Source organism: Vanacampus margaritifer, chromosome 18, assembly GCF_051991255.1.
Source record: "Vanacampus margaritifer isolate UIUO_Vmar chromosome 18, RoL_Vmar_1.0, whole genome shotgun sequence".
Taxonomy (NCBI): Eukaryota; Metazoa; Chordata; class Actinopteri; order Syngnathiformes; family Syngnathidae; genus Vanacampus; species Vanacampus margaritifer.
This window is the reverse complement of record NC_135449.1, coordinates 7,365,281-7,384,611: the sequence shown is the minus strand read 5'-3', so window position 1 is coordinate 7,384,611 and position 19,331 is coordinate 7,365,281. Positions and strand designations below refer to the sequence as shown.

Below are 19,331 nucleotides of genomic sequence, written 5' to 3'. Positions count from 1 at the left end.
CAGCTCCATCCTCTCCTGTCCAGGTGTGACTCGTTGGTTTCATCAGTTTTCCTGTTGTCAGCCTTGTTTCTTTGTTACTTTTAAAATATATATATTTTTTAGACGTTTAACATTGTGATATTTTTAGCCCTTTACACATCTTGTTTGTCTTTTGGTTTTTGGAGAAAGAAAAACGTTTTTGTTTTTTTAGCATAGATTTTACGACAATATTACTGTATTGTATAAAAACATAATAAATCATAATAAAAGAGAATCATTTTCTTTTTTTTTTTAAAGTCTTCTGCATTTTATGTATTTAACCTTCATTTCACCGATATATTTACAGTGACAGGACACCCAAAGAAATCTGAATGACCCATGGCCAAATTTTGTCAGAAAGTCAACCATTTTGGTTTAGAGCAGCCATTTTGAGCTAATTCTATGACTCTAGTCTAAAATAAAAGCTCCCATCGGAACCATGTATTACGTATCCATCCATTGCCTGGCGCCAAAGTTTGATGTTATAGAAGGATTTTCCATTAAAAAAAAAGGGATCCATTAATTGCAGCTTTCATTTGTGTTGCATTTCTTTAACTTTCAAACGGGTCATTTTGACAAAACAGGAGGGTTAAATCGCTTCACTAATGTATTCTGCAGTCAGCTCCGGCCAGCGAGCCAACACACACCGAGGCTCCCACCACAATCAAAGTGTGTGTGTGTGTGTGAGACAGGTTGATTTAGACTGCTATGCATTCTCCACATAATGAACAGCTCTACATTTCCTCCTCTTGGTAAATATTTGATGCGGCGGAATGATTTTTAGCGGTGGGAGAGGGGGAAAAAAAGTTGTATTTAAAACCTCCAATCTTCACTCTCACCCTTGTCCTCTTCCCATGTAAATAAGCCCCCCCCCCCCCCCCCCCCCAAAGAAACTCCACACACCCCTCAGTGAGGGCAGTTTAAAGACCCTACACTGTCTCCCCGTCTCCCCGGCAACCAGCATACACTGGGATCCTGTCGAGGCCTCCCCTTGTCTTTTGTGTTTGGGAGCTCAAAGAGAGAGAGAGAGAGAGAGAGAGAGAGAGAGAGTGTGAGAGAGAGAGAGTCAGAAAAGGGAAGAAAGACGGGAGGAAAATGAGAGAATGAGAGAGAGTGAGGGGATGAAAACAAAAATAAAAGATGACATCACAGCTATTTTGCAAAAATTTGATGATGATTATAGCACCCCCCCCCCCCCCCCCCGTCCTCCTAACGGGTGCAAAAAAGGACGAGAGGGAAAGAGAGAGAGGCCCCGGGGTCTGAATGGGGCATTGTGGGAAGACAGTGGGCACACTGGGCAGCAACACAGAGAACACTAACTCACAGATGATGCCAGAGAGTCTGAAAAACACCCACACTGGGTGACAATGGCAAACTTCATCGCTCCACTTGGCCCCTTGTGAATACACACACACACACGCACACACTGTCACAAACTTACACACACACACAATGGCAGAATACCCGGCTAAGATGCTGTGTTATTCGGGAAATTCGGCAACGGCACACTGAATTCCTTCAGTGGCGCTTTGAGCAGTAGATGGGCCCCCGGGGGCGGGGGAGGGGGGATTTTAAAACGCGCACGTACGGGAGCATGCGTGTGGCCCATCTCACCGTTGCATCATGGGAAAAAAAGGTGCGGCAAGGCAAGGCCCCCTGACGTGTCTCCAAGTATTGCGCAAATAAAACCATCATCAAACTGAACTAAATCCTTCAAGTTATACAGTCATGTGGAAAATTTAAATTTTAAATTTTAAATAAAAATAGTTGGCTTTCTAGAGTGCCTGCCCATAAAGTGTGGAATTAAACAACCAACAATTATTTAATTGCTCTGTTAAGTTGTTGACGAGGTGGTGGAGTATTTGTGTTTGGTGATGTGTGCATGTACCTCAAATTTGTTTTCTTTGTCTTAGGCGATCAATAGTTTTCCACATTCTGCTTCCACTCGTAGTAGCAAGCAGCCGGCCACAACAAAAGCTGGATTCGCCATTGGCCCAACAGTGTGAGGAGCTGGATAGTGGTTGGAACACCGCATGGGACAAATCCACCCTGGAAAAAATAAGCCTGTTTCACCATGGGAAGAAATATACTGTAAAAATATGTACATAATTTTTTATTTTGATGAAAAAATATCACATACTTGTTTGTGAAGGTTTGTCATTTTTTTTAGTTGTGGGAAAATGCACGTGTGCCGAATCAAAAGAATTTGACTCTTTTTCAGCTGGTCCTTTTTGTTAACTCTTTGCTGTCCTCTAGCGAAGAAAATATGAACTAAATGCTATGTCAAAAAGTCTGCAAGGTTTGTCTTTGGGGAAAATACGTATGTATTCATTAGAACAATAAAAATCCACATACAATTAAAATAAATTACTTTAAAAATACATGTATTTACTCTTATGTAGCCGCACAGCTATTCAAACGTTGTGGACACATTTTAAAGCTGATTGAATGAAACACTGTGCTCAAACCTATGACTGACTTGTAGCGTGCGTATGGGTTTTAATTTGTTTTACCAAAGAACAGTTAGGGGTAAATGAATAGGAGGCTCGATAAGGAAAACATACGTTGATAAAGTGATTTTGTTTTGTGATAAATTAGCTAACAAATCCAAAATACTGTGTTGTGAGGTGAGCAGTGAGAGGCGGAGTGTCAAACCACGGCATGGAGCCAAAAGTGCTGGCGTTTTATCGACATCTGCTTTTAATATAACTCAACTTTTCACCGTGGGAAGTGAGGTAATCAACTTCCGTTCTGTCCGTCAAACAAAACATCCCCAGCCGCACTTGAACCTCCCCATCATTGTACATATCGTTCCGTGGGTAAATTATGCACGACCCACTACAGCAGTACAGATCAATTTGTGAGCTATGGCTCCCTCTATTGGTGGATGTCTCGTAAAAGAAAAATGCTTTGGTTGACGAGTTTCGAGTTTGTACGAACATTTTTTTAAAACTGTTGTTTTGAATGGAATTAAACCTTAAAATAAAAAAATATTTCACAATACTTTTCTGTTTTCCTGCATCGGGAGTAACTGCCGTAGTTCGTCCTTAACCGGCGTAAAACTGATAGCAGATTTGTAGCTCCTAAAATGAGAAGACTTACTTGAAACGGTGTGAACACGCCTTTTGTGATTTACTTAGTTTGTTTATGGTCGTGAAATTCCAAGACTTACATAGATATTTCTTACAACATCATTGGCCGCTCTCTCCCTCTCACTTAAGTACGGGCACGGGCCTTTCACAATAGTGAATTTGTGACGTAACTTATCAGCGTCGCTTTACGGCAAGAGCGTGTTGGTGCTGCTGCTGTGTGGAGGTCAGGGGCTTGACATAACAGAGAGTTCCCAATACAGACATGCTGCTTCTCTTTCGTAAAATACACTTGATGATTTAAAAAACAAAAAAACAAAACACGATTGCCCAATTATATTATTGTAGTTATTATTGTATTGGCGTTAAGTAGAACAGGTCGGCGTGGATCATCTTGAACGGTGCGTCATAATTAACGCTCCTTAGTTTAGGGAAGGACTTTTCTTTTTTTATTCCCACCATCCACCCTGACATGGACAACAACTCGCAAGGCTCTGGTGGGCTCAAGGCTAGCCTCGGTGGTCTCTTCGGAGGTGGAGCGCCGGAATATTCTAACACGGAGCTCGCTGGTGTTCCATGTAAGCGACCTGGTAGCTCGTGGCTAGCTTAGCGGCTAACCGGCTAGCACGTTTAAGTGAGTTTTCAGTGCTATTCAATGTTGATATTTGTGTCGTTTTTCTCATGTTAGTGTCTGGAATGAGCCCCCTGTCGCCTTACCTTAACGTCGACCCTCGTTACCTGCTTCAGGTAAGGCAGAATGAAAAATTAGAGAATGTGACATGGTGAAAATATCACAGAATAATGTCAACAATTGTGTGTTTTTAGGACACAGACGAGTTCATTTTGCCAACAGGCGCTAATAAGACGAGAGGAAGGTTTGAGCTGGCTTTCTTCACAATCGGAGGCTCCTGCATTACAGGTAAATGTTTGGATTTATTTTTATTTTTATGGTTGCTTGTTCTATTTCCATTTTATTTGATGTTTGTTGTTGTTATTAAAGGTGCTTCGTTCGGCGCTTTAAATGGTCTTCGAATGGGCCTGAAGGAAACCCGAGACATGGCTTGGTCCAAACCGCGAAATGTGCAGTAAGTATGGAATCTACTGTAGTATGACTATCTCAGTGTATGCAGCAGATAAGACAAAAGCGGAAAAGTATGACCTGAGGACCTCAATCAGGCCCACTGAATGTTTACTGGTCATTTAAAATGTATTTATTTATTTATTTTAATTAATTCAATATATGTTTAGTTTAAACAATTTGACATGTCTTGCACAATATCTTACACACTCATTTTAGCTTTTTAACAAACCCTTAGCCTCGTCTGCTTTAAAAATCAAAAGTTTGCCCACTCCTGAGATCAAATGTCGAAACACGTTATCTCACCAGGATCATCAACATGGTGACAAGGCAAGGAGCTTCGTGGGCCAACACTTTGGGTTCAGTAGGTACGACCCAATGCTGACTCGCCACACAAACTCGTTGCTGTGCAGCGTTGACGTCCGTTTTTGCCGTCACAGCCTTGTTGTACAGCGCGGTCGGCGTGGTGATCGAGAAGGCGCGAGGAGCTGAGGACGACATCAACACAGTAGCGGCCGGCACGCTAACAGGGATGCTCTTCAAGGCAGCCGGTACAAATTATTCACTTTTATCACAAAAACCTAGCATTTGAACAGGGGTGTGTAGACTTTTTCCTGTTCACTATCTGTGTTTTGGCAGGCGGCTTGAAAGGTGTGGCTCGCGGGGGTCTGGCTGGTCTGGCCTTGTCCAGTGCCTACGCCGTCTACAACAACTGGGACCACCTGACTGGATCGTCGTCACCGTCCTCCTCGAGGCTTTACTGATTTCCGCCCCCTCATCCTCTGACATTAGGGCCAAATTGTCTCCAGCAGAACCGTGCGCAGACTCTGGGATGAAAGTGTTTGTTGTGTAGATGTGTGTGCGTGGTCTGCAAGTGGATCTTATAATGATGGACTTTGCCTTACAGTCAGTGCTACTCTTGTATTTATTTCACGGCGATCATCATTAGAAACTGTATTGCAAGAAAACGAATATGTCTCCCATCATCTGACGTAATAAATCACGGGGAAATACCGTAAAAAAAAAAGGCAAACATTTTATTGTTGCGGAAGCGGCGTCAGTGCAGGAAGAAGTCTCGGATGCGCGTGGCCTCAATCCAGGGGATGTATGCGCCGGTGCGGGTGAAGACGCTCGGCTTGTTCTCCACCGTGCAGCCGATGGGGCCGAAGCTCACCACGCCGTGGACCTCCCAGCGCTCACGGCCGAGCTGGCACATAAGCGGACCGCCTGAATCCCCCTGAAAAGAGCAACGTTCGGTTTCATGTTATCAGCCCCCCCGACCTGGGAGTGTTGGGAGGAGCCAACCTGACAGGCGGCCGGCGGATCCTCGGTGTCCCTGAAGCCGGCGCAGATCATGGAGTCTCGCACGCGGTCGCCCCAGAATTTCTTCTGCCGACAGGTTTTGAAGTCGATGATGGGGAGGCGGGCTTGGTTGAGGGCCTCGGCCAGGGAAACGTTCTCCTTCCCACCTGGAGTATTTCAATCAAACATCATGTCTGCTTCTTTTGTCTCTTTCCCAAACATTTACAAAATGCACAATTGGTCTAAATATCTCACTAAAATAAAAATAAAAAGCTACATCTGAACTGAACTTTTGCCTAAATGCTATTTGGAAAATTGAGCTATTTCACCACACCATGTTGCTGCTGTTTTATGTGGAAAATGAATGTAGTCATCCATGTCAATAATTCCCAACAACTGTGCTGTGATAAATCGTCAGGTGTTTTTTGGGGAATTATATCACTTGGTCTAAACATTTTTTTAAATTTACAACAAAATATGCACTTATGCCAGTAATGTATAGTGACTTCCACTAGAGGGCAGAAGGAAGGTACACTACAATTAAGTTTCTGTTGCCATTATTAACAATAGAAACAGAATAATAGTGTGCGTTCAACTAAACACGCTCAGATTTTACTCTTTTAATTTGTAAGTCAGTTGAAACGTGATCATTATTTCATTATACTTTTTTGTGAAATTACAAGCGGTTAAGAAAATGGATGGATGGATATTGTTTAGTGAAGTCGATTCGAGGGCAACAAGTGTTCGAATGTGTTTTTGCTTCATGATGGCTATTCACTACAAGGTAAGTGCACATTTATTGGACGCCATAGCTTGAGACAGACGCTTTAAAAACAAATCGGACAGTGTATTAAATTACTAATAATTACAGTATCATTTCCGGAATCTTAGACGTTTTGTCGAAAAACGCTAACTGGTTTGATCCCAAAACCAATATGGCGGCCCATATATTGCGTTTTGTGTTACGCTGCACTTTTACCTATGAAATGGTCCTAAAGTTTTAATTTGAAAGCAACGTTTTGGCCTCTTTGAAATTGTCAATTTGCTGAAAAGTAGATAAATACTGCTCACTGGTGAACTAATTTTGCTACGGACGATTCCGATCATCCGGACATTTATTTGCAATGCAACGGACTTTAAACTGTGAAAACAAACGGCGTATTATATTGTGACTGGCATAAAAAAACAGTCAAATTGTTATAGTAGTCAAATGACATTTCAAAATTGTCATTTAGTTTGTAAAGAGGTTCAATATCACAGTTTTTTCCCCCAGACCAGTATGAGTATTCACTCCTGAGTACTTGAGTAAACATTGTGAACAAAGATCTTTTCTGACAAAGATGATGATCCGCCAATGTGTCAATCTGCCGTAGTAAAGGATGTCAGTTTTTTTATCTTACATCTTCGGCCAATATTTGCCCAATATCAATACCTTGTATTGGTACTCGCCCATCCTTGCTTTACAATTTATAATAATAATATTAATTAATCAGATTTTCAGGTAATGTTTTTCATCTTTAAAGCTTCCGTATTGCTGAAATTCACCAAAAAGTACAGATTTTTCTCCTCACTTTGTGCCTCAACACTTTCATTTGTGTGGCGTTCTTTCAGACTCACCCCGGGTGTCGCCCCAGCCGGTCACCCAGCAGTTATGTCCCGGCTTGAGACTGGTCTGCTTGCGCGGCAGGCAGGCGTAGCGGATGAAGTTGGACGGGAGGATGTCGGTGGCGGCCTTCACCAGGGCGATGTCGTAATCCAGCTCGCTGTGCACCGGGTAGCGGAAGTTCTCGTGCCGGTAGATGCGCTTCACGGGGAAGACCCTCTCGGCCGTTTCGGAGCGCCTCAGCCGATGCTTGCCCAGTACGATCCTCCATGAGCCGGCGTCCTCAGCCTTACCCCTGGAATGAGGTTAGCAACTGCTTGAGTGTCCAAGTGTGCCAAAATGTGTTTGTTTTTTTTCTCGTAGGGTTACTTTTGGAAACAATGAGCGGCAGTCAGGATCCAGTTTTTGTGGATCAGAGTTCCCCCACAGACGTGAATGTGATGTTTACTGCCTCTGGGACGAACCTGACAAACAAATCACACAGAAGAAGCCTCAGTAAGTAAAATGTAAAGGATAATTCTGGAATAATATGAGAACAAAAAGTTGTATTATTGTAAAGGGAAAAAAAAGATAATATAGATGTAGAAGGAATAAAAGTGAGAATGTTGCAATTTCAAATCTAATTTATGAGACTGATGTAATTTTACAGGGGAAAAAGTTTGATTTTATGAGAATAAAGTCATAATATTAGCCTACAAGAAAAAAAAATAAGAATATGGTAATGAAGTTTTAATCTTAAATAATGTCTGATTATACGAGAATAATATAATGTTGAATTCTTACACAAAAAAACATGGGAAATTAAATGTTATTTCGCAAACATAAACTCATAAAACAGTATTACAACAAAAAGTTGCAATTTACCATGAATAAAGTCATAATATTGTACAAAGAAAAAAAACGAATTTGTTCTGATTTTGGGAAAATAAAGTCCAAGTAATACACGAAAAGTTGCATTTTATGAGAAAAAAAATAATAATATAATTTAAATTTAAGTGAAATAAACGAAAATTTTAGGAACATAAAGTAGCAATTTTTATATTTTAGAAAATAATTTATTGCATTAAATAATGAACTATTGCAATAAAAATAACAACATGTTATATGCAAATATTGGTGGGAAAAAATTGATACAGCGTACATTTGAATTTTTCCCCCTTTATTGTATTAAATAATCAGTCAATTGACTTATGAATACAAAAAACAAATAAACAAAATAAACAATTGTTTAATCATAATTAAGATAATTTTCAATTATAAAAAAATACAACTAACAATGAACTCAGATTTAATTATTAAAATAAACAATATGACATATTTTACCTACACATTTACACATGCATGACCTGACCCGTCTGTCCCTTAAAAAATATGAATATACCTGCAAAGAAACCTGCCAGGGCCAGGAGTGCGGTCTGGCCTCGTTCCCTGATACGATCCTCTCGACCATGTTGGGTTTGAAGTAGGCCATCCCGCAGTCTTTGGGCCAGTCTACATACATACAAAAAAAAAAAAAACTCATGTGCTCAACCATGTTATTGTTATGATTATTCTTACGTGTGTGTGTGTGTGTATTCTCACCCAGGTGTAACACCTTATGCTGCTTGCCAGGCGTGTATGTGTACGCGGCCTCACTCAGCAGGGGCAGCATCAGCAAACACACGACACGAAGCGCGGCGGCCATCGTCTTCCACGCAAAATGGCCAGGCCGCGCCCAAGCCGGCGTTTTTATAGCAGCAGGTACGCGCGCACACAAACACACAATGAGTCGTATCACAACGAGGCGCTGGATTGTTCTCCTGCTGCGATGACTTTACACAAAAAAAAAAAAAAGCCTTTTCACACACACACACACATCTGATAGTACACGTCACTGTACACAAATATCATGTCATGTGACGTACTGCAGTGGCACAGTGACCCTCGAATGACCTCTGGGGATAAACAACAGTAATGCTTCCGGGTTGATTTGTGTAGTTCAGGGGTCAGCAATTTTTCATAATTTGTTTTCATACATATTTAGACGTTTCTGCCTTTCTGTTAAATTTTTGACATTTTTGGGCAATTTTATGGACATACAGTATTATGGTAATTTTTCTACCTCTCTTCTTCCTTTTTGGACATTTTATGGCAATTTTTGGGCATTTTTTCTGCCTTTTTTTGTTTATAATGTTCTGACATTTTTGGAAATTATGGTAATTTTTCTACCTCTTCTTCCTTTTTGGACATTTTATGGCAATTTTTGGGCATTTTTTCTGTCTTTTTTTGCTATCAATGTTCTGACATTTTTGGAAATTATGGTAATTTTCTACCTCTTTTCTTCCTTTTTGGACATTTTATGGCAATTTTTGGACATTTTTTCTGTCTTTTTTGCTTATAATGTTCTGACATTTTTGGAAATTATGGTAATTTTTGGGCATTTTTTCTGTCTTTTTTTGCTATCAATGTTCTGACATTTTTGGAAATGATGGTAATTTTTCTACCTCTTTTCTTCCTTTTTGGACATTTTATGGCAATTTTGGGGCATTTTTTCTGCCTTTTTTTGTTTATAATGTTCTGACATTTTTGGAAATTATGGTAATTTTTCTACCTCTTCTTCCTTTTTGGACATTTTATGGCAATTTTTGGGCATTTTTTCTGTCTTTTTTGCTATCAATGTTCTGACATTTTGGGAAATTATGGTAATTTTTCTACCTCTCTTCTTCCTTTTTGGACATTTTATGGCCATTTTTGGGCATTTTTTCTGTCTTTTTTTGCTATCAATGTTCTGACATTTTTGGAAATTATGGTAATTTTTCTACCTCTTTTCTTCCTTTTTGGACATTTTATGGCAATTTTTGGGCATTTTTTCTGTCTTTTTTGCTATCAATATTCAGACATTTTTGAAAATTATGGTAATTTTTCTACCTCTCTTCTTCCTTTTTGGACATTTTATGGCAATTTTGGGGATTTTTTTCTGTCTTTTTTTGCTTATAATGTTCTGACATTTTCGGAAATTATGGTAATTTTTCTACCTCTCTTCTTCCTTTTTGGACATTTTATGGCAATTTTGGGGATTTTTTTCTGTCTTTTTTTGCTTATAATGTTCTGACATTTTCGGAAATTATGGTAATTTTTCTACCTCTCTTCTTCCTTTTTGGACATTTTATGGCAATTTTTGGGCATTTTTTCTGTCTTTTTTGCTATCAATGTTCTGACATTTTTAGAAATTTTGCGGTCGTTTTATAGTCGTTTTCAGGATTTCGTCTTTTGTTTTTAGACATTTTATAGTTAATTTTTGAACGTTTTCTGGCTTAAAAAATTCTGCCTTTTTTTGTAATTCCAAAGACATTCAATGCTAATTTTCTGCCTTTCTTCTTTTGTTCCTGGACATTTTATGGTTACTTCTTGAATTTTTTGTTTCTGGCTTGGTGCCGAAACCCCCCATGCCACAATTTGGTAAAAAAAAAAAAAAATCTCACAAATATGTAATATTAGTCAGTCCATGTATGGACACGTATTGGTTATTTTTTTTACAAATTTTCTGACCAATTTAAAATGTTGAAAATGGCTTGCGCCAAAATACTGATTGAGCTAACTTATAAGAATTACAGGAAGAACATTTGACAGTTTTACAATAATTTGTCCTTCAGTATTTAACTTTACAAAAAAGAAAAAAAAAAGAGGTCAATTGGCAAAAAATCAGTTGATTTTTAGCTCGGACGAGAAAATAGCCGCAAAATATTGTATATAATCACAATAGCTGTGTAACTAAAGAAGAACAATAATAAATAAATAAAAACCAATGTTCGCTTCCATGGATAACTGTATTGCTATGATCCGCCTCTACTGTACATGTTATGATGTGAAAATAAGAGCAGACTGGAAGTCACCAGTGAGTTTTTTGTTGTTGTTGTTTTTTTGAGTCCGAAAGGGAATGTGCACGCTCATCTGAAACACTGAATGGTCGCAGCCCCTCGTTGCGGTTCAACAAGTTGACTGTCGCTAAAGAGCATAATATTAGGTACAGCCGCATCCTCGAACCATGGGCTTATTTTTGTGGAAGGCAGTGAAGGAAGTCTACACGGCATATTAAGCTGGAGTACCGAATGAAATGTCTCAAAATGTTTTTCATTTACGTAATTATATTTAATTAAATCATGAAGTCATTTTTTCAAAATTCTAAAACAGCTAGCAATGTGTCATCAGATTCCATTAAAACAAAAATCATAATACATAAATAATAAATACATAGTAAATAAAATTTATACAAATGTTAAATATAATTATATTCTTAATAAATAAAAGAGAGGGAAGGGCAGAATTCATGACTCACTTGTTACCGGAATTATGTTTACATAACTCCATAATACAGTAAAAACATACAGTATTGACATTCTTTAAAAAAAAATAATTAAAGCGCTTTTGTCAACTACATTATTGAATGGCCATTAATTATGCTGTTCTTTTTGGTATGCCCATCTTGACCCCTGGGGTCAGTATAAAACAGACAGACGCTCATTTAGACGTCCTCGGCTCATCAGTACAGCACTAATATTAGTCATTCTTTGCAGAGGATAAAGAATATATGACTGTGACTACTGTAATATTATGTTATAGGATTTTGTTGTTCCTCTGTTCATGCTAAATCTATCCGCAATCAAGTTAGTCAAGAATCCCGACCCAACAAATTAAACATAATACATAAAAGTAAAATAAGTAAATTAATAAAATAATGCGATAAAAATAATAATTTTGGTTTTGTGATTTCAGTCTGTGCAAAGAGCAGCAATAGAGAAGCAGCCATGTACATTGAGCGCAGTGCTACTCAATTATATTTTGTCACGCCCCCAACCCCCCCAGGAAGAAGACAATTCCCCCCCCCCCAAAATCTCCGCCATGACTATAAATAGTATAATCTGTCTATAAAACTGTAGTACGTTCACCTCTGCGGAGGAGATAACTCAGTGACAATGAGAGCGCCACTGCCACCTACTGTAGTGGATGTGCAATTACATGTTGTGTATTCTAGTATGGCAAAAAAAAAAAAAAAAGTTTTTTCCAGAGGTCACACTCAAGTCGTCTTTGAATTTAATCATTTTCGTTTTTCGAGCTTCCACACCACCCTGGTCTCAGTGACCTCATCACGCTCCTCTTCCGGATGATCCCGCGTGACAGCGAAGGAGATTTCGGAACGTCGTCATTTCCCGCGGCTCCTTCGTCCGCTCTACTGGCTTCACGAGGCGCCTCCTCGGTTTCGCCTCCCTCGTCTCGCGTCACCTCCGCAAGGGTCTCGTCTGGGGGTGGCACAGAAGGAGGCGCAGGAGGTTTGGGTGCTTTGGTCTTCTTCTTGGAGGGCCGTTTGACAGTTTGGGGGCTGTTGTGGAGCTCCAGGTGTTTGCGGATGGCGGCGGTCAGAACCTCCGGCTCCATGGACGCGCCGTGGACGTCCCAAGTCATGCCGTCCTCGTCCCACTGCACCTGCTTCATGCTGCTCCTCCTCCTCCCCCCCGGCTCGTCTTTCTCCGCCTTAAGACAGGACCTCCTGCGCTCCTGAGCTTCTTTCGGCTTCTCCTCCTCCTCTTCCTCGCTCGGCGGGAACATGCTGGAGGAGGGCGACACCAGGTTGGAGTTGGAGCCCACCGAGGCCTTCAGGTCCAGTTTGGATCCGGGCGGCGAGCCCAGGAGGGAGTGCGAGGCGGAACCGGCGGGGGAGAGTGTCTGCACGGCCGCGTCCACCATTTTCCTCGGCACCCTTTGGGCGCCTCCCCTGAAGCACCCCTCACGCAGGTGCGAGTCACTCAAAGAGGAGACCAGGGGCGACCTCCGTGGCTGGGGTTGCCATGGCAACTGGAGGTGGCACACCGAAGCACCTTCGTCCGGTTCTTGCACCTCATTCGCTGAGCTTGACACCCGAGCTCGGGGATCGGACATCGGGGAAGTCGCCTCGCCGGGGAGGCATCCGTGGAACGGCGACGCGCCTTCCTCTGAGCACACGGACGACGCCATCGGGGAGGGATACTGGAAATAAAGCAAACGGTTCCCCAAGATGGCGTCGTCGTCTGTGCTCGTCGGCTGGAAAAGGAGCTCAGGAGGCAGGGTGGTGGACGCCAGAGAGGACCCCGGGGAGTCTCCCTGCTGGCTGAAGGGCGCAGTGGACTCGAAACAGAGCCCTGGGGAGTCCCCCTGCTCGGGTAGCAGCGTGGTAGCGGACGCCGGGGACGAGGCGTAGAGCTCCACCGACGGCAGAGTGGGCGTCAGCAGCGGGGAGATAAACGGCGAGGAGGCGAGAGTGCTCGGAGAGCTCGGCGCGGCGCAGCAGGACGCGTCCCTCGCCAGGCTGCCGGGACGCGACGTCCCGCCGCCCCACACCACCGTGTCGGGCGTGCTGCTGCGGCTGTGCGCGCTGCCTCCGCCGCTGCAGCGGCTCCAGCGCCGCATGTTGGCCACCCAGTGTTCGCTGAGGGCGGGCGGGTTGTGGGCGTCGGGCGAGTGCAGGCTGCCAACGCGCTGCCACCCGTGCAGCTGCTGCAGGGGGCCCTGTTCGGCGTTGGCGCTGGAGCTGCGGCGCAGGTCGGCGCCGGTCCACGCCGGGTCGCGCTTGAAGACGTCCATGGAGCTCTTGGAGACGGAGAAGATGGGCGTGTGGGCCTCGCCGTCGTCCGCCAGGCCGTCAGTCAAGCTGGAGTAGGACACGGACGGGCTGACGGAGCAACACACCGACGGGTAGATCTCGGAGTGGGGTCGGACGGGCCTCGTCGCCATGGCAACAACCTGAAAAAGACACCGTACTGGCTCACTTTATTTCAGGATACAGAGGCACCTTGACCTTTGAAAGTTAAAAAAGTGCAAAGACTAAGAACGATGTTTTGACCTTTTTAGTTTTCCTGATTTTTTGGGGGGAGGGGGCGTGGCTAAAATGGCACCATGTGATGTGACCACTCCCCCACTATATAAGAAGCTGAGCGCCTTTGTTAGTATGGTTTTCCAGAAGCGTATAGCTAGCTAGCTGTGACTACACCCTGAAAACGGCTGCTTTAGAGTGCCTTGTTGTACACCATGAGTGTGCGCCTGTCACACAAAGAAAGAAAGAATTAGTCAGGACGGAAAACGCTTTCATAAATGTCAGATTTAACAGCCAGCCTGTGGGTCCGGTGATTTTGCCTGGTGTGGCTACTTTAGAGTGCCTCGTTGTCAGCTGTGAGTGCATGCAAGTCACAGAGAAATTATTATTTTTTTACATCAGAGCCAGCATGTAGACGAGAGTTTCCCGCAGAATTTTAGCTGCAAATGCTACAAGTGGCTATGGAAAATGGACGGATGGCTATAGCCCCAAATGAACCTAAATGGGATTATACAATCCAGATTATGTGATCGTTTAGACGAGATTGAAGTTGAGGGAGCACCCTTACACAGCCGTGTAATTTTAATCATTCAGGTCATATAAATTCTTCTCAACTTTTGTGTATAATTTGCCACTTTATACTCGGCAATTTACGACACTTCCTACCTTCAAGTGGCGTCCGCTATTTGCCGGCTAAATAGCGTCCCGTTTTCCTCCCGACATCTTTTCACAGTCCTCGCTCCTTCCAGATGATCCCTCTGTAGTTAGCGAGCGTGTTTCCTGTGGCGCTGGTGTATCATGCGAGTAGAGTGCGTGCGTGAGAGAGCGGGTGCCGTGGGTGTGGCGCTTCTTGGACCCGAGGATTAACTGGCCACCTGTCATCCCATTAGCTGATGGCCAATCTCTGGCCGCCGTGTGTGTATGTGTGTGTGGCTAAAGAGTTAAGATCAGGTCAGCTGGCAGGATTTGCATGCATACTTATTCTTGTACTGGATAAGATTAATGAATTGTTTCACAAAAAAATTCTGCCGCTAGTCGTCCGTTTTCCCTGTTAAATCAAGGTTGTCCAAACTATGGCCCGGGGGTGGCATTTGCGGCCCGCCATCCATTTTTCAGCGGCATATACTGTACAAAAAAAAAAAGACATTTGACACGGCCTACAAGGCTAGTTAAAAAATAGTCAGTCAGCTTTTCTAGATATGCAAAATATTGAGAAAAAAAACTTAACTATTTACCTTATAACCTTCAACATAAAGCTGTTTAGTAGCAATTTATCAAATTTAGCTGGAAAAATATATATATATAATTGCTTGCTTGATTGATTGATTTTGCCGAGTTTGATCAATTAAAGCTGACGAATTTGAAAGCTGACCTTGCATCCTTCCATTGTTCTGTAGCCTATGTGGCCCTCAAACGAAAAATTCTGAACACCAAATACCAAAGATGGAGCCTTTCCCAGCTGATTTTGGCGAAATTGATGTTTTCAAGTTCATTTTTATCTATGTTTTGTATCTGTCTATTTAAAAATATACGTTATATACGGTATATTTTTACTTCTTCTTTTTTTTTTTAGAATACTTTAATGTGTGTATTTTTGTTTTTATTTAACGTACGTATTTTTTTATTGTTTATTATTTTATTTTATTTCTCAACTTTATTTACCTTGTATGACTTTATTTATTTTAATTCATGTATTTTCATTTTTTTTAATTCAGGTATTATTATTTTTTATTTATTTTATTTGTGTTTTTATTTTTCTGTATTTATTATTTTTTTATTTAGGGTTTCATTTTAATCATTATTGTAATTTTCATTTGTTTTCCATTCTCATTTTAAGTTGATTTAATTGTAGGATTATTTAATTTTGTTGTTTTAGTTTATTTAACCAGCTAAATTGAGTATATATTTAATATTCATATATACAGTATATTTTAGCTAGTTTCTTTCATTTTTATTCAGGTATTTTTTTATTTGAACTTTAATGTAATATATATTTAAATGTTCAGCACACACTTGAGCTGAAATGCTAATCTGTGATACTTGTTGTTAAATCAATCCACACAATTCAATTCCTCTCTTGTCCCAAATAAAATAACTTACCAATAGAGGGCGTGAAGATGTGAGAAACAGCCAGCTGTGTATCTCACACACACACGCACACACACTTTCCAACAGGCAACATATCTGAGAAGTACCAAGAAGAAAAACTTCAAATTAGAAGGTAAACATTACAAACGCATCATGTGAGCTGCTGCACCTCTTGACTTCGGCGTCCTTCGTGCCACGTCGTTCAGGTCTGATGGTTCCGGTCGGCCTCACCGCGGGACTCCTGGTGCTGCTTTTTTTCATTCTTCTCCTTCTGGGCCTGGTGACGTTCTGTCTGTTGAGGAGGAAGAGGAGGCGTGATCGCAGACAATACCAGGAGCTGGTCGCCGCTGCGCCTCACATCCCAGCATGCGCCCCTTTGGCCATCCCGGTTTCGCAAGGCTCCTACGTCAAGTAAGTTTAAAAAAAAAAAAAAAAAAAAAAGTACTACTGCATACTCATATCACCACGATGTATTTGAAGGCCTGACGAGATCCCATTCACGTTGCCTGCTCGCTTCACAACGCCTCAGAGAGAGACGGAGGAGAAAGCGGAGGTGATAAAGATGGAGTCTCACAGGGACATTCTGGCCCATCGGGGTTCTCTTTCCGTTCAGAGTAGGTCAATACTGCTTGTATTTGGATGACAACATGTCACTTAATGGAGAAGTCAAACCTAAAAATGTCTTTTCAATAATATGCTGTATGAGCTTCCACTAATCTAAACACGGTATTCTGGTTAATATTACATTTGTGGAATATGAAATAAGCAGCAAAATCCACCTGTTGTTATCCATCGCAGGGGGAAGCCATTTTGTTACTTGCTTTCCACTGAAAATGGCATCACAGTTGCTAAGGCTCAGGGAACCACTAATCTCGGCTCACCTGTTTTCTGAGTTTGGTCATGTGACGTTCGCGAGGTGAGAAGTGATTGGGTGTTACTTGAGCCCTGAGCAACTTTGATGTAATTCTCAATGTGTGTGAGAATGCAAGTGACAAAATGGCCACCCCCTTGTATTCATGTTCCTAACAAAATGGCTACCCCCTTGTATTAAGGCTCCTAACAAAATGGCCACCCCCCTTGTATTCATGTTCTTAACAAAATGGCTACCCCCTTGTATTCATGTTCCTGACAAAATGGCTACCCCCTTGTATTCATGTTCTTAACAAAATGGCTACCCACTTGTATTCATGTTCCTGACAAAATGGCCACCCCCTTATATTCATGTTAACAAAATGGCTACCCCCTTGTATTCATGTTCTTAACAAAATGGCTACCCCCTTGTATTCATGTTCCTAACAAAATGGCTACCCCCTTGTATTAAGGTTCCTAACAAAATGGCCACCCCCCTTGTATTCATGTTCTTAACAAAATGGCTACCCCCTTGTATTCATGTTCCTGACAAAATGGCTACCCACTTGTATTCATGTTCCTGACAAAATGGCTACCCCCTTGTATTCATGTTCTTAACAAAATGGCTACCCACTTGTATTCATGTTCCTGACAAAATGGCTACCCCCTTGTATTCATGTTCCTGACAAAATGGCTACCCCCTTGTATTCATGTTCTTAACAAAATGGCTACCCCCTTGTATTCATGTTCCTGACAAAATGGCCACCCCCTTGTATTCATGTTCCTGACAAAATGGCTACCCCCTTGTATTCATGTTCTTCCTCCTTGTATTCATATTCTTAACAAAATGGCCACCCCCTTGTATTCATGTTCCTGACAAAATGGCCACCCCCTTGTATTTATGTTCTTAACAAAATGGCTACCCCCTTGTATTCATGTTTCTGACAAAATGGCCACCCCTTTGAATTCCTGTTCAGGTTGGTACCCAGTGGGAACGGTGCTGGCCGGCCTGTATTCTGGCCCGGGTTTGAGCGAGGTGGTAGCCCCCCCGCCCGGCATGGCCACGCGTCTCTGCTTCTCGGTGGAGTACCGTCACAGCGGCGAACAGCTGGCCGTCTCCTTGCTCCGCCTGGGCAACCTGCCGCCTCGTTTCCACGGTAACGTCACCCTGGTGCAGCTCCGCCTGCTGCCCGACGACCGGCGCCCCCGCCAGGCCAAGGCCAGGGGCACCGGGCCCGACCCGGAGTTCAATGACTTCTTCGTGTTCCAGGTGAGAATGTGAACACACTTGATGACGATGTATTCTTGTTAAAAGCTAAAAAATATAAAAAATTAAATTAATACAGGAAAATACCCAAATATAATAAAAGAAGCTAAAACACAAATAACTACAACATGACATGATAAACACATTATAGAATAAAATAATAAAAATAATGAATAAAAAATTAAAATACATGAAAACACAGGTGTCTGCAGCGCGCGTGTCACGGAGCACGCTCAGTGTGTGCGTGCTGAGCGTGGCACATGACGGCAAACGTCATGCAGTGGGCCAGGTGCTGTTTCCCCTGCAGGGAGAACTGGGCCAGGCCGGCAGGTTGCTCTGGAGGGACCTGGACACTGAAAAGCATCACGTACGTGCACAAGTGGCACACTGGGGTCACTATTGGGCGTTAACCGCCGGTTCACCGTACTAATGTTTTGGTGTCAAGTGTTCAGAGCTGGGTGACGTCTTGGTGTCCCTGAGCTACAACCCGACTCTACAGCGCCTATCCGTGGAGGTCCCGAAGGCTCGAGGAATGCAACGTCTCGCGGATGCGGGTGCGAGGTCCTCTAGGTGGTTTCTTCACACCCAACGTCGCGTCACTCACTTCAACATGTCGTCCGTTCCCAGGCGTGCGCGCGCGGGTGAGTTTGCAAATCCACACTCAAGTGGTGAAAATCAAGAGCAGCGGCGTGGTGGCGGCGGTGGACGGCGAGCCGGCCTTCGAGCTCAGGACGAGCTTCAAACTGCGGGCCGAACACGTGGACGAGGCCTGCCTCCGTTTGGAGGTGCGGCGGCAGAACGGGGACATTCCCTCAGGTGCGTCATCGTGCACTGCCAATTATGTGCAATAAAATTCTCATATTCATCTTCAACAATTTCTCATTATCGGTCTTTCCCAGAAGCCTCCGTCCCACTGGGATTTGTAGTGTTGGGGCCATTTATGTACGCCAGGGGTCCACAGCTGCAGCACTGGATGGATATGGTCAACGCACCACTTCAACCGGTCAAACTGTGGCATGGACTCTGCACTGCCACTTGAAGCACACTTGTGGAGTGTGTCCATTTATGGAAAATATATTCCGGAGCTGCTTAACGCAAGTGTTGATGCATTAAAATGTAACAATAAAGATGATCAGTTATTTCGAGGGGAGTGTAGTACAATGAAATACCGCTTATGTCCAGTAGATGTCGCTGTTGCTACTTTGCCGCTCAGC

At 42.7% G+C, this 19,331-nt stretch overlaps 4 protein-coding genes and 1 long non-coding RNA gene across 13 annotated transcripts in view; 2 read left to right on the top strand and 3 right to left on the bottom strand.

The window, feature by feature from the left end:
• The window catches only part of LOC144038410 (uncharacterized), a 37,194-nt gene extending 33,938 nt beyond the window's left edge, over nucleotides 1–3,256 (bottom strand). Inside the window, exons 1-3 of one of the 4 annotated variants that reach the window (XR_013289221.1) lie at nucleotides 3,191–3,253; nucleotides 3,023–3,101; nucleotides 1,907–2,067 (exon numbers count right to left, since the gene is read on the bottom strand). This is a non-coding gene — a long non-coding RNA (uncharacterized LOC144038410). The other 3 variants (XR_013289223.1, XR_013289225.1, XR_013289224.1) reach the window with 3 other exon arrangements.
• A 7-nt stretch (nucleotides 3,257–3,263) lies between these two features.
• Nucleotides 3,264–5,776, top strand: timm23a (translocase of inner mitochondrial membrane 23 homolog a (yeast)). Its single transcript, XM_077550898.1, has 7 exons — nucleotides 3,264–3,685; nucleotides 3,796–3,854; nucleotides 3,933–4,026; nucleotides 4,108–4,192; nucleotides 4,495–4,553; nucleotides 4,626–4,736; nucleotides 4,825–5,776. The coding sequence occupies exons 1-7, from the start codon at nucleotides 3,580–3,582 to the stop codon at nucleotides 4,947–4,949; spliced, it is 639 nt and encodes a 212-aa protein (XP_077407024.1). The 5' UTR covers nucleotides 3,264–3,579; the 3' UTR covers nucleotides 4,950–5,776.
• Nucleotides 5,092–9,414, bottom strand: LOC144038407 (chymotrypsin-like elastase family member 2A). The gene is made up of 6 exons (XM_077550895.1): nucleotides 8,672–9,414; nucleotides 8,472–8,581; nucleotides 7,460–7,554; nucleotides 7,105–7,385; nucleotides 5,491–5,654; nucleotides 5,092–5,422 (listed from the first exon to the last, which is right to left on the bottom strand). The coding sequence occupies exons 1-6, from the start codon at nucleotides 8,772–8,774 to the stop codon at nucleotides 5,243–5,245; spliced, it is 933 nt and encodes a 310-aa protein (XP_077407021.1). The 5' UTR covers nucleotides 8,775–9,414; the 3' UTR covers nucleotides 5,092–5,242.
• A 2,285-nt stretch (nucleotides 9,415–11,699) lies between these two features.
• LOC144038401 (uncharacterized) lies at nucleotides 11,700–18,091 on the bottom strand. Of its 3 annotated transcripts, XM_077550886.1 has the most exons (5): nucleotides 17,941–18,091; nucleotides 16,171–16,293; nucleotides 16,014–16,097; nucleotides 14,580–14,701; nucleotides 11,700–13,843 (listed from the first exon to the last, which is right to left on the bottom strand). In XM_077550886.1, exon 5 carries the CDS (start codon nucleotides 13,832–13,834, stop codon nucleotides 12,161–12,163), a length of 1,674 nt encoding a protein of 557 aa, XP_077407012.1. In that variant the 5' UTR covers nucleotides 13,835–13,843; nucleotides 14,580–14,701; nucleotides 16,014–16,097; nucleotides 16,171–16,293; nucleotides 17,941–18,091; the 3' UTR covers nucleotides 11,700–12,160. The 3 variants fall into 3 exon arrangements, with proteins under 3 accessions (XP_077407012.1, XP_077407011.1, XP_077407010.1); XM_077550885.1 differs by lacking the exon at nucleotides 14,580–14,701; XM_077550884.1 differs by lacking the exons at nucleotides 14,580–14,701; nucleotides 16,014–16,097; nucleotides 16,171–16,293; nucleotides 17,941–18,091 and adding an exon at nucleotides 13,944–14,089.
• On the top strand, nucleotides 15,016–19,262 carry syt15 (synaptotagmin XV). Of its 4 annotated transcripts, none has more exons than XM_077550892.1 (7): nucleotides 15,016–16,412; nucleotides 16,482–16,615; nucleotides 17,828–18,120; nucleotides 18,320–18,484; nucleotides 18,563–18,671; nucleotides 18,745–18,933; nucleotides 19,020–19,262. In XM_077550892.1, the coding sequence occupies exons 1-7, from the start codon at nucleotides 16,213–16,215 to the stop codon at nucleotides 19,154–19,156; spliced, it is 1,227 nt and encodes a 408-aa protein (XP_077407018.1). In that variant the 5' UTR covers nucleotides 15,016–16,212; the 3' UTR covers nucleotides 19,157–19,262. The 4 variants fall into 4 exon arrangements, with proteins under 4 accessions (XP_077407018.1, XP_077407017.1, XP_077407016.1 ...); XM_077550891.1 differs by having other exon boundaries at nucleotides 19,017–19,262; XM_077550890.1 differs by having other exon boundaries at nucleotides 18,563–18,933.
• Nucleotides 19,263–19,331: the final 69 nt, after the last annotated feature.

Excerpts from the sequence above, each read along its gene's own strand:
- timm23a (XM_077550898.1), top strand. The coding sequence starts at position 3,580 with ATGGACAACAACTCGCAAGGCTCTGGTGGGCTCAAGGCTAGCCTCGGT. Across the intron at positions 4,193-4,494 it reads TCCAAACCGCGAAATGTGCA|GATCATCAACATGGTGACAA; the intron begins GTAAGTATGGAA and ends TTATCTCACCAG. Across the intron at positions 4,554-4,625 it reads CAACACTTTGGGTTCAGTAG|CCTTGTTGTACAGCGCGGTC; the intron begins GTACGACCCAAT and ends TTGCCGTCACAG.
- LOC144038407 (XM_077550895.1), bottom strand. The coding sequence starts at position 8,774 with ATGGCCGCCGCGCTTCGTGTCGTGTGTTTGCTGATGCTGCCCCTGCTG. Across the intron at positions 8,582-8,671 it reads GCATAAGGTGTTACACCTGG|ACTGGCCCAAAGACTGCGGG; the intron begins GTGAGAATACAC and ends GTATGTATGTAG. Across the intron at positions 5,423-5,490 it reads ATCCGCCGGCCGCCTGTCAG|GGGGATTCAGGCGGTCCGCT; the intron begins GTTGGCTCCTCC and ends TGCTCTTTTCAG.
- LOC144038401 (XM_077550886.1), bottom strand. The coding sequence starts at position 13,834 with ATGGCGACGAGGCCCGTCCGACCCCACTCCGAGATCTACCCGTCGGTG.
- syt15 (XM_077550889.1), top strand. The coding sequence starts at position 16,213 with ATGGTTCCGGTCGGCCTCACCGCGGGACTCCTGGTGCTGCTTTTTTTC. Across the intron at positions 16,413-16,481 it reads TCGCAAGGCTCCTACGTCAA|GCCTGACGAGATCCCATTCA; the intron begins GTAAGTTTAAAA and ends ATGTATTTGAAG. Across the intron at positions 18,934-19,016 it reads GAACGGGGACATTCCCTCAG|AAGCCTCCGTCCCACTGGGA; the intron begins GTGCGTCATCGT and ends GGTCTTTCCCAG.